The sequence below is a fragment of the Chaetodon trifascialis genome, chromosome 2, assembly GCF_039877785.1.
Source record: "Chaetodon trifascialis isolate fChaTrf1 chromosome 2, fChaTrf1.hap1, whole genome shotgun sequence".
Taxonomy (NCBI): domain Eukaryota; kingdom Metazoa; phylum Chordata; class Actinopteri; order Chaetodontiformes; family Chaetodontidae; genus Chaetodon; species Chaetodon trifascialis.
The window spans coordinates 31,591,379-31,605,154 of NC_092057.1; the positions used below are offsets into that span (position 1 = coordinate 31,591,379).

The 13,776-nt window shown below is 42.5% G+C and overlaps 1 protein-coding gene across 4 annotated transcripts in view; it reads right to left on the bottom strand.

Moving 5' to 3' along the window:
- LOC139347667 (glutamate receptor 2-like) overlaps positions 1-13,776 on the bottom strand; it is a 236,651-nt gene that overhangs the window by 206,609 nt on the left and 16,266 nt on the right. For all 4 annotated transcript variants that reach the window (XM_070987431.1, XM_070987415.1, XM_070987407.1 and 1 more), the window contains exon 2: positions 2,425-2,565. In XM_070987431.1, coding sequence (XP_070843532.1) covers positions 2,425-2,565 — 141 coding nt within the window. The remainder of the gene's footprint in view (positions 1-2,424; positions 2,566-13,776) is intronic.

Below are 13,776 nucleotides of genomic sequence, written 5' to 3' on the forward strand. Positions count from 1 at the left end.
AACCCTTTCACTTAAAAAAAAAAAAAAAAAGCAATACGGATCATAAACAAAGCAGATTATATGCAACCAACCAACCAACTTTTTATAAATACATATGAACTTAAATTCAAAGAACTGGTGGACTCTAAAACTGCACAGCTTATGTTCAAAATTAATAACAACATGCTGCCTGACTGTATTCAAAAAATGTTCAAAGAAAGACAAAATCATTACAACTTCAGAGGGGTATGTATGTTTACAAAGACTAAATTCAGGACCAATGTAAAACAAAGATGTACAACCGTAACAGCGGTCAACGTGTGGAATAATCTTGAAAATGATCTAAAAATGTGTAGAACAATTTATACATTTAAAAAAAATACTTAAAAGGAGGATGATCAACTTATACAAATTAGAATTATGAGCAGTGGTGCCTTCTATGTTGAAGAGTTTTTTTCTTCTTTTTTTTTTTTACTTTGTTCATTTGTTAATATAAATGAAACAGCAGATTGCAATATAACCTGCTTTGTAAAAGGGTAGGCGAAATAAGCAATGCTCTAGCCTACACCTTTCCGGTCTTGAACATTTATGGAATGCTTTCTTTAGTTATTTATTTATCTGTTATTTTGATTTACTTAATCTTGTTTTGTTTTCCTTTCTTGTACCTTAATCAGCTGCTGTATTTATGTTGTGTTTTCAAGTCTATTGCGCAGTTGCGAGTTGTGTCAAACCAAAGACCGAAATAAACTAAACAGCGAGCTATTATTTTTCAAAATTATTGACACAGCCCATATAGAACCACAGATAGCAGTTATTTTATCAGTTTTAACACTGTAACTACGCGTCAGATTTCATCTTCATATCCAATTTTGAATCCTTATCCAACCAAAGTTTACATTACCATTGAGGGGACAGCATTTCCCCATTTTTGCTTTCACACTTTGTTGCTGTCCATTCAGTCCACACTAGTAGCAGCTGCAACTTTCACCCCATGTGACTGAAGTGCGGATTTTCTTTTTGAAAGCCGGGGTGTTTATGGTGTGTTTTAGCTGTGTTTTGGCCTGGAAGACTGTATAGAAATCTGGCACCCTATTGAATGAAGTTAAACTGAGAGAGCGTGCCATTCACAGACACCAGAATGAACGAGTTCACTGTAATGTTCATCAGGCAGTAATACAGTATGTTCATTTCAAGCTCGCCAAAAATATGAACGATTTCATGAACTATCATTCAATGAACACATTCAGGCACAACACTGGAAATGATATCATGTGATATCATATCATATCATATAACTGAGACTTGATCAGTTATTATTAGGATCTACCCTCGGGTCTACCCCTACTGTTGTCATTTCCAATTTTCCATTCGTATTATTTATCTGTCTGTCTGTTCCCCTGTCTGTCTGAGGCCGGGGCGTAGTTTTCTCCAAATCCTGCTCTTACCTGCCTAATGACCTGCGCACCAGTTGTGCGCGTAAGTTGGCTATGTAATAAGTGAATAAAAAAAAGAATTAAATACTTTGCAAACTAGTTGTGTTTAACGACAACAGTTTTACAAAGCATTCCTGAGCCCAGTTAGTAATATCCTCCAATCTAGTGTTTTACAAAGTGGTGAATCTTGTCCTATCCTTGCTTGTGAACAACTGAACCTTTTGCGGATGCCTCTTTCAAACTCAGTAACGATACTATCACCTGTTACCAATTAACCTGTTTAGCTGTGGAATGTTCCAGACAAACTTTCTTAGTCTTTTGTTGCCGCTGTTCCAACTTGTTTGAAATGTGTTGCTGGCATCAAATTCAGAATATGCCTATATTAATATAAAGCGCTTCACAATATTTTTAGCATTTCAGCATTTATTCAACACACACATACAGACACTGGTGGCAGAAGCTGTGTGTGCCTCACAGCAAGAAGGTTGCAGGTTCGATTCCCGGGTTGGGCCTTTCTGTGTGAAGTTTGCATGTTCTTCCCACGCATGCGTGGGTTCTCTCCGGGCACTCCGGCTTCCTCCCACAGACCAAAAACATGCTCATTAGGTTGATTGGTGACTCTAAATTGCCCCTAGGTGTGAGTGTGAGTGTGAATGGTGTGTGTATGTGCCCTGCGATCGGCTGGCGACCGGTCCAGGGTGTACCCTGCCTCTCGCCCGTTGACAGCCGAGATAGGCTCCGGCCCCCCCGTGACCCCGAAAGGGATAAGCGGCATAGAAAATGGATGGATGGATGATGCTGTGGATAGCCCGGTTGTTTTAAAGGAGAGATCGTGAAATTTATTAACGGTAAAAAAAAATATAGAATACCATCAGAGCAAATATCGATATTGCCTCAAATATACAGTGCCCTGTTCAGGCTTTACCAATATTAATACTAAAGAACTGTAGCATAATAACATTTGTACTTAATTAAACTGTCTTCAGAATAACATAAGAATACAGATACTTACAACAGTTAGTGACAGCAAAGCTGTTGGCCACCTCCAGGTTATCTATGTGTGGTGTCAGTCTGAAATCTGCCATCCCAAACTGAACCATGCCAATTCTGAATGCACTATACTCCTGATCTGCACCCCTGGGGAATAAACCACCTGAGACAGACAGACAGAGAGACAGACAGGCAGACAAGAAGGGAGGAAAACAGGAAGAGAAATAGCAAAATTATTTTTATACAATATATATCATATAAAGAAAACCACACAGTTTCTACTAAGAGGCAGTAAGCAACCAAGATGGCAGTGCATGCACCAATGTGAGGCTCAGTGTCTCACTAGAATTCGTGATATATTTCTTATTCTCTTACTGATTTCGAGCCTGCTTGCTCAGTACAACTTTGCAAACACTTCCTACAGCAGACAACTACTTTTGGATCTAAGATTCTGATGCACAAGCAGTGTACACAACAAACTTCACCTCCCCCATGAAATCGCCAGGACAGCTACGCCGACCGGATGGACCGTCAGCGGTGTCAAGGTCGTAAACAAAGGAGAAGGAAGTACAAAGGTCTACGGACTAAGCTACGGCTAACCCTGCACCAGCTATTGCTAATCAGTACCTTCCTCGCCAAAGTTCGGTCCTTAGCGAACAAAATGGATGAGCTACATCCTCTGATCACCTCACAGAGGATGTTTATGGACTGCAACATCATGATTTTTACTGAAACGTGGCTAAACAACAGCATCCCAGACAACATGTTAGAGCTGCAGGGATGCCACATCTTCAGAGTGGACAGAACGGCAGAGCACTCCGGTAAGACCAGGGGCAGAGGACTGTGTATTTAAGTGAACAAAAGTAGGCGGACAAACTCTGTTATCACCGGGAGCCACTGTTCTGCTAATCTGGAAAATCTGATGAACAAGTGCAGACCTTTTTATCTGCCTAGAGAGTTCACATCCGTTGTGATAACTACAGTTTATACCCCCTGGATGCTAATGCTAACCTAGCGATGCAAGAACTGTATGCTGCTATCCACAAACCACAAACTGCACACCCTGATGGAGCCTTTATTGTTGCTAGAGACTTCAACCACTCCAACCTGAGGACTGTTCTGCCCAAATTTCCCCAGAATGTCTCCTGCCCCATTAGAGGAGACACATGTGTTGACAACGTCACCACCCACAAACAGATAAGAATTTTCCCCCAAAAGCCTTGGATGAACAGAAAGATCTGCCTCCTACTAAAGGAACATGAGGCTGCCTTCAGATCTGGCAACGCATCGGTCTACAGCTCATCCAGAGTTAACCTGAAGCTAAGCTACAGATTGAGGAGCTCTTCCACAACGCCGACCCCTGCCACATAAACCAAAAAATGCCTCCCTCCCTGATGAGCTCAACCACTTCGATGATTGCTTTGACCGGAACAACAAATAATCAGCCATCAATACTGCTCCCCTGTAATGATAACTAAATGACCACAATACTGCTGTCATGTGATGCCTTTTTTTTCCATGCGAAAGTTAGTGCATATGGCATGTGATATGAAATGCTGTAAACACAATAATCAAGTTATCATCATTGACTGTCTTCCACCCTATGTTCAAGGACTTCTGAAGAAGAAAACGTTTTGGTTTCTCATCACTTCAGCTGCATGCATGAGCAGCAGGGACAGCTCATTCAGCATGTGTGGTGTGTGTCCTATTATTTTTTGTTATTTCTGTGCCTGAAGTAAACAGCTGGAAATAAATAAATAGATGTTTATTGGAATGGATGAAGAATTAATAATTTTGCTGGCCTCTGGCCCACTGTTTCCTCCCTTACACTGTTCTTTCTATTTTATAAAGATTAACAAATATGTGCAAAACAATAGTGAGCACATGTTCTGTGCAGAAATTAAGGAGGAGTGGGTTTCTAATTTGGCATCTATTTGTCATCTTTTAGCCAAAGTCTGAGGCAATAATATACAATATAGAATGTCTTTGTTGGTTGGTTTGCTGAATGTTTGAATGGAGCACAGCCTGTCTCTGATGACACACGGCAGCGGTGTTTGTTTGCCTCCTTTTAGCTCCGTCTACTCATGATGTGTTTAAAGGTGGCTCGGAAAAACGCCTCAACACGTTAAAAATGAATTAAGTGGTTGCAATGGCTGTAAAAAGTGCGGTGGATGGAGGACACAGATAGGGGAAGTGCAGGGGACATGTCCCCCATGTACCCCGCGTCTCCTACTTATTCCACTTCACATATGTCTGATACTAGTTTCACTATCATTAACAATAGCAAAAACACTGATATATCCAAAAATGAATCCCACAAAAGCCCGCTTCTATATATATGATAGAAGTATATGCTTCTTTGGTTCAGCACTGCCGGGCCAAAGATACTACATGCCTGCCTGACTGCATCCAACAAAGACAGGTGAGAGAGACTTGTTCTCATGAAAAACTGATCAGGAAAGGAGGCAAAGTTTCTGAATGACACCAGAGCCATTCATGAAATTATGCAGGTTACTGGAGAGGTATTTTGATCCAAGAGGAGGTGACTGCAAGAGCTTTAATTCCACTGAATCATGTGATTGTGATTAGTGACACAATCGTGATAGACAGGGAGAGACAGAGAGAGAAAAACACACAGCAATGACAATAATAATCACATTAAATGATCTCATAATAATAATAATTAAGTAATGGATTAAATAGAAAAATATTTTAAAATCTAAATCTAAAATGTAATACAGCACGATAGTATATGGACTTGGTGTATAAGTGTATGGTAGCATGTATATGTATATTTTAACATGATAGTACATAACAGTATACGTACATAAGAATAATATGTACATAATAGTAACAGCATTGTGAGCAACTTGGGGTTCAGTATGGTGCCCTGGGACACTTTGACATGTGGACTGCAGGGGCCAGGGATCAAAACACCAACCCTACGACCAGCCACGGCTGTTACATAGCATTTTATATGATGGGTGAGAGCCTTGAATACTTTCTGTTCATTTAACCAGTATATATTATGTAGTCTATTATGTAGTCATATTCATATGCTGTATGACAACTAAAAGCAGGAACATATTGTACTGTTAAATGGGATACGCATTGTATTTATATAGCACTTTTCTAGTTTGACGACCATTAAAAAGCATATGACACTTCTGTGTTTTCCATCAGCTGAATAACACCCACTTCTCACTCCATACAGGGCATCTGCAACAGAACATCAGAATAAAAGAAAACACAAATGAGAAAAAGACACGTTAATGCTCCTTTAATGGACAGAACAAAAAACTTTCACATTCAAATAAAGTGACAATTGTAAACCACTGCCAGTTCACTGCATAAAAAATAAGTAGTGCAGAGCTCTGTCAGGGCACATGAACTTAAAGTGTGTATCCTGCTTGAGGACTCAGACACTGTCCATCAGGTGTTCATTGTGAATTGACATGATCCTCTCTGCAGCCAGAAAACAGAAAAAAAGGAAAAGTTAAATTGATGCAGTGCTTGAGCATGAACGCTACATAGAGACTGGTGTCAAAGTCATTGGGTCCAGACTAGACAGATGACAGTGAATCAGAACTGACCTGTAATTGACTCTCTTTCCCCCTCTTTGTCATTCCTTCAGGAGAAATGGAGTTGTAAAACATCAACAAGAGCTACTGACCATTTGAACTGTTTACAGGGAAGGTGTTAATTTGGAGAGAGACAAGATGTCTGGCTAAGAGACATCTCCTCCACACTCTTTCAGGGAAGTGGGAATACCAATACCTTTACATGAAAGGCTATCTCTTGTTCACAATGTTCTCATGGCAATGCTAATTCTTTCCTGATAGCCCCATGAGAGATCAGGACAATAAAACTGTCTGAATGAAAGGTGCCAGGTCCCAGAGGAACCTACAAAATCAGATAATGCTGATGGGTTCTAAATGAGACATTCCTGAAGCAAACTGTTTGTATGTCTGTGTGCCTTCTTTCTAATACACCAGGATAACTGAATGTCTATGTTTGATTTAACTTTGGATTTTCTTACAGTGGGCGGCACGGTGGCGCAGCAGGTAGTTCACGTGCCTCACCGCAAGAAGATCGCCGGTTCGATCCCCGGGTTGGGCAGGGCCTTTCTGCGTGAAGCTTGCATGTTCTTCCCGTGCATGCGTGGGTTCTCTCGGGCACTTTGGCTTCCTCCCACAGACCAAAAACATGCTCATTACGTTAATTGGTGACTCTAAAATTGATTTTAACTTTCCTACAAAGTTTGTCTGAGATTCTACCATGGAACCATACTGCCATCTAGAGGTTCGTAGCAGTTAGGTTGAATATGCTTGACATGAGACAGTTATTAATAGTAAGCATAATAGTGCTGATCATTTTGGGGCAAATATAGTCTGCCTTTCTTTATCTATTTGTAATGTTGTGTTAGTTATACCCTGAGTCGCCATATATATTAGGAGTATTGGAAATTATTATCATGATTAGTGTTGAATGTTGTCATTATTCATCCAAGGTGTCTGACACATGTTGTGAACGATGTTGAAATGTCCTTGAAAATTGATCATTGAGAATATATGTGATTGACCATAGTGAGAAGCAGATGAGTCCCTCGTAAGAATCATTCATTAATCCTCGCTTTATAAGGTGAAATCACATCGCTCGCCTGAAAGCCGTCCCACATGCGCGACAGCCTATTGGTGATTAGACACGCCCTGGAGCGATATACTGCCTGCAGCATGCAGCAGACAGTCCGTCTGAGTTTAGTTTTCTTAGTTTAAGTTTAGTTTTCCATCTGTCCTCTTCTAGTCTAGTTTTCTTTTGTCGTCGTGTTTTTATTCAGTCTTTTTCTAAGTCTTTTGTGCTGCTCAGTCACGCCGAGTAGCTTGATTTCATTCTTCAGAAGATGTAGTTTTTTTCTAGTTTTCTCTCCTTGAAACTTTAATTTTTACTCTCCACACTAAGCCGCCTGATTTGATTTGTTTTGTTTTATCAGTTAAAATTCTAGTCAAGTAATAATAATTTCAGAGACACTTTTCAACTAGCCATCACAGACGTTATCAATCTTGTTATTGTTAAATCAACCAACCAAACGAAAGACCTGCAACCTGCTGCTGACCCGCTGGTCCGGGTTAGATAACCATCCGAAAATGTTCCTCGCCTGCTGCTGACACCGTAGAGCTCCAGCTCCTGAACATCCCTGTCCAACATCGGCTCTCAACCTGGGAGTGCCTGGTTCTTCACTGGACCTCCGAACAGATCGAGCCACAGACGACCACTGGAAGCCTCTTGATCGACCGGTAGATTGACCAGTAGATCGAGAGCTTTGCCTTCTGGCTCAGCTCTCTTTTCATCACAATGGTGTGGTAGAGCGAACGCAATACCACCCCCACTGCTCCAATTCTCCGACCAATCTCACGTTCCATTGTCCCCTCACTCGTGAACAAGACCCCGAGGTACTGTCAATACCTTGCAACTGCCTCTGGAGTGATATCTCCAGTGCATTTCATACCATTCAGCCGCTGCTCCTGGCTGAGAAGATGCGAGCGATGGGAGTCGACACGCTCATAATCTCCTGGATTACTGACTACCTGACAGACAGATCACAGTTTGTCCGACTAGGCAACATTCTGTCTGAGACCGTGGAAAGGGATGTAGGAGGACCACAGTGGACTATTCTGTCTACTTGTGTGATTAATTGTGTGACTTGTGTAAATATATTGTTATATTTTTTACTTTTTAATAGTATTTTTTAGAATGCACGCATGCAGCAATTTCACCACAGCAAATTCCTCGTATGTGTAAAATCGCACTTAGCAATAAAGCTTTTTCTGATTTCTGATTCTGATTTCTGAAATACAGAGCAGTGAAGATTTTGTGGAATGGTCTGGTAGAAATCCCCTGCTGCTTAACCTGGCCAAGACCAAGGAGATGGTGATTGATTTCAGAAGGAACAGGACAACCACACAACCACTGTGCATTCTGGGGGAGAATGTTGCAGTGGTTGAGGATTTCAACCGAGGATTTACCTCGGAGCGCACCTCGACAACAGACTGAACTGGAAAACTAACATCAAGGATGTTTACAAGAAGGGGATGAGTAGACACTATTTCCTGAGGAGGCTCAGATCATTCAATATGTGCAGCAAGATGTCCAGATCTTTTACCAGTCTGTTATTGACAATGCACTCTTCTTTGGTGCAGTCTTCTGGGGGAGCAGCATCGGAGCCAGCAAAACCTGACTGAACAAACTGATCAGGAAGGCCAGCTCGGTTATTGGTTGCAAACTAGACAGTTTTGAGGAGGTGGTGGAGAGAAGGACACTGGACAGACTGTTATCCATCATAGATAACCCTGAACATTCTCTTCACCACCACATGGTCAGGTGTATTATACATTATAATACATATTATATAAGTATATATTTAGTTTAACTTAGTTATATTTTTATTCCTGTTTATATTTTTTGTTACTTTTTTCTTAATAATTGTGTGTACATTCTGTATTTGCCTGTATGTTTAATTGCTAATTGCTAATGCAGCAAAATAATTTCCCAAATTGGTATCAATAAAGAAGCAGCCTAAAGTCTAAGTCTGAAGGAGGTAGATCAGCAGGAATGAGTGGGCTCTCTCGGACCCAGGAGATGTAGAAAGAGGGGTGCACTCTAATAGACTGGGGGAGCCTCAACCTCACAGCCGTGGAACTAATGACCCTCTATGGTGAAAGCAGCAATGAACCTGGGTGCCATCTTTCTGGACTACACCCAAAGAGGAAGATCCCAAGTAGAAAGTCACACCTTCTGGCCCTACTTGTATGCCCAGGTTTGACTACGACTAGCAGTGGTTGTGTAGCATCCCATGGAGCAGAGGAGTGAAGCTCTGGCCTGGGACCAGGTGCAGCAGCAGCGGTGGATGAAGGTTTGGATGGAGGGACAGTAGACTTCCTTCTGCAAGACCAGAAAGAGTGAAGGCTGAAATCCATAGGCACACTGGAAGGGTGACAGTCCTGTGGCAGGGCTGGTTTGGATGTTGTGTGCGTATTGCACCCACAGCAGCTGCTGCTACCAGGAGGAGGAGACCATGCAGCAGAGGCTGTTTCCATCTCCTGATTCATGCACTCAATTTGAGCATTGGACTGGGGGTGGAATCCGGACAACAGACTGGGTGTGGCCCCCAGTAGACTGCACAACTCTTTCCAGTAAAAACAGAGGAAAACGAGCCCCCGATCAGACACCATGTCAACTGGGAGACCGTGGAGGCAGAAAACATGGAGCAGGACTAGTTCTGTGGTTTCTTTGGCGGAAGGAAGTTTGGTCAGGTGAATGAAGGGAGACATCTTGCTGAACCAATCTACCACAGTTAGGATGGTCACATTCCCTTGAGACGGTGGGAGGCCTGTGATGAAGTCCAGAGAGATATGCTACCATGTGCGGTGTGGCACCGGGAGAGGCTGCAGAAACCCAGCAGGGGCATGGTGAGGTGGCTTGTGTTGGTTGCAGATGGCAGAGGTGTTGACAAACCCCTTGACATCCTTGCTTAATGTGGACCACTAGATGCGTTGATGAAGGATGTCTTGGGTTCTCTGGATACCAGGATGATAGGTGAGCTTGGAGGCGTGAGCCTACTGGAGGACGTCGGACTGCAGAGCAGGGAGAACAAACAGCCGATCCGGGGGGCATGCACTGGGGCCAGGTTGACTGGGGGCGATAGTGATGAGTTTCAGGTGTGTGATTGGGATGGACAGGTAGGCATGACTAATAATTTTGCTTTTTGACATCTAAGCATCTACTCTGACAATACATTCTGCTTCAGTGGGACTATCAGCTATCCATTTTTCAAATAAGATGATAACGATCACATGTTAATCTGCTGGTGGTAGTTCACTTATCAGAAGGTCGGTGGTCAGAATTCCTTTATTGAGCCCCGAAGGGAAATTGTTTTTGTTGCAGGTGCTCCTTACAATAGAATTAGAATAAAATTAGAAAAGAAAAGAGAATATATATATAAACAAATTATTTATGCTGAGAACATATATCCATCCATCCATTTTCTATGCCACTTATCCCTTTCGGGGTCGCGGGGGAGGGGGGGTACACCCTGGACCGGTTGCCAGCCGATCACAGGGCACATACACACATCCATTCACACTCACAATCACACCTAGGGGCAATTTAGAGTCACCAATCAACCTAATGAGCATGTTTTTGGTCTGTGGGAGGAAGCCAGAGTACCTGGAGAGAACCCACGCAATGCACAGGAAGAACATGCAAACTTCACACAGAAAGGCCTGACCCGGGAATCGAACCTGTGACCTTCTTGCGGTGAGGCATGCACACTACCTGCTGCGCCACCGTGCAGCCCCGAGAACATATATATATATATATATATATATACAACAAAATATAAAACAAATTATATACTGAGAAAAAATAAAATAAACAGAGTATATACAGAAGGAAGTCCAAGGGCCATTCAGAGGGAGGAGTTGTACAGTTTGATGGCCACAGGCAGGAATGAATTCCTGTGGTGTTCAGTCTTGAGTTTTGGTCGGGTGAGTCTCTCACTGAAAGTACTCTTGTGCCTGACCAGCACATCATGAAGTGGGTGTGAGACGTTGTCCAAGATAGTCTGTAGCTTAGTCAGCATCCTCCTCTCTGACACCACCGTCAGAGTCACACTCCATCCTCACAACATCGCTGGCCTTGCGGATCAGTTTGTTGAGTCTGTTGGAGTCTGCCATCCTCAGCCTGCTGCCCCAGTATGCAACAGTGTAGAGAATAGCACTAGCCACCACAGACTCATAGAAAATCCTGAGCATAGTCTGGCAGATGTTGAAGGACCTCAGTCGTCTCAGGAAACAGAGATGACTCTGGCCCTTCCTGTAGAGAGCGTCAGTGTTCTTTGCCCAGTCCAGATTATTGTCAATATGTACCCCCAGGTGCTTGTAATCCTCCACAATGTCCACACTGACCCCCTGGATGGAAATAGGGGTCACCAGTGCCTTGGTTTTCCTCAGGTCCACTACGAGTTCCTTCGTCTTTGCCACATTTAGTTGCAGAGGGTTCTGCTCACACCATGTGACAAAGTTGTCCACAGCAGCCCTATACTCATCCTCATCACCATTACAGATACATCCAACTATTGCAGAGTCATCAGAAAACTTTTGAAGGTGGCCGATCTCTGTGTAATTGTTGAAGTCCGTGGTGTAGAGGGTGAAGAGGAAGGGAGAGAGAACAGTCCCCTGTGGGGCCCCAGTGTTGCTGACCACTCTGTCTGACACACAGTGTTGCAGGTGCACATACTGTGGTCTGCCAGTCAGGTAGTCCACAATCCAGGACACTAGGGGGACGTCCACCTGCACAGATGTCAGTTTGTCACCTTTAGCTGGACGAATGGTGTTAAATGCACTGGATCGCTGGCCTCAACAGACTACATGTCGAAGTATCCTTGGGCAAGTTACAGAACCCCAAATTGCTCCCAGTGCTGTGCATCGATGTGTATATATAATGAGGAGGTGGTTTAGTTGCAGTACAAATGTCTGTGTGAATGGGTGAATGCAGACTTGTGATGAAAAAAGTGCTTAGAGTGGTCATCAGATGAGAAAAGTCCTATATAATTACAGTATATTTACCATTTATCTTTCACTGCAGTAAGGATGAGTTCACCAAACTCACCAACATTAAGTCATCTTTCCTAGTGCCAACAAACTGTATGTTATCCTGTTGTATTGCACATGTCCACATATCTTTGTATTCATTTCAGTGAAGCCAGATTGTAAGACTGCATCTTCAACTTGTTCAGAGTAAAGCTTGGAGCGAAATGGCAAGCTGTCTTTAATTTGCAAGTGTAACCAGGTTGAAATTATATCTTTATTTGTACATTTGAAATGTCACCAAATCCTGCATATTGTTCTGTGTAAGGTGTGTTTTATATGCTATATTTATGCCTGTGTGTTGTATTCAGACCTAAGTATAAATGCCTGTACTATCACTTTAAGAGGTCGCAGGCTTTGAGCCGTCATTCCCGTGCTTCTCTCAGTTCGCGCCAGGCTAGCTGAGAGGAGGTAAGGTCCTATTTAGCTAGTCATTGTCAAATATTTGTTTGGGTTTTTGGACAATGCAACTTTGTTTTATGCATGTATAAACGTTAGTGTCTAGGTTGTGAACATGCAGCTAATGTGTCAATCGAATATAAACGTTGCAAACTGACTTTTGCAAGCTTTAAGTTAGACGTGTTTCCACATGCTAGCCTACAGGGATTTCTGTGTGTTATCTGCTAACAGGAGCTTGAGACCTGTGTGCTGTGTGGAGGAGGCTGCGTGTTAGCAAAACCTCATGTGTTTCTCTCTGTTGATTTGTTCAGGTATGTGTGTTGTGATTTGTCTGACATGGTGTTTACATGTGGTTGTGTTGGTTGCATTGAGAATTTTGTGACTCATTTCATTCATTTTCACATTCTTATTTCAGAGTATTTTGGCATGAATGAATGTGCAGTTTGCGGAGCTGAGAGGAGGAGCTTGAGACCTGTGTGCTGTGTGGAGGAGACTGTGTGTTAGCAAAACCTTATGTGTTTCTCTCTGTTGATTTGTACAGACAAATCTACAATCCTGTCTTCATTAAAAGCACAACCAGTAGCTGGTCATTGTCCAGAGGCCTGTACCATAAAGCTTGATTAACCTAGCCAGGCTTCCTCTTACTTATCGGGCTTCACTTAACGAGACATCCGCCCTCCGGATTTTCGGTACCATAAAGCCGGCTATCAACTCACTAATTCAATTCAGGCTTGTCCAATCTAGATCTGTGCGCGCTCACATAAAAAGGGCGGAGTTTGCCGCATGCAACCAATCGCAAACATGGAAAAATCAGCCCGAGCGCATATTTCACTACGGAGGAGCAAACAATAATAATTAATAAATACGAGGAATACAAATCAATAATCCAGGCAAAAAGCAACACAGTTGCAGCTGCCAAACGGCGCAAGCATTGCTGGCAAAAAATCGCCGACTGTGTCAATGCGTAAGTTCGTGCCATTATAATATTACTTCCCCACTATGACTGCACTTGTATATCTGACTACAGTAACATTTGTGTGTTCCATAAATGTATGTGTGTATGAAATTTTTCGTTATGGCATGTGATTGTAGCCTTATTATTTCAGATGCAACCCAAGTGGAGCAAAGAGAACATGGGAGCAAATCAAACATAAGTATAAAAATATACTTCAAAGTGGTCAGTACGCTTACTATATCTTATACATGTAGCATATGTATATGTAGGCCTACATGTTGGAGGCTATATACAATACAATATACAACGGCAAACATCCCAGGGCTTAGTCTACATTATGCAAATTACACATCAACCTTGCTTACCTGCAATGTCA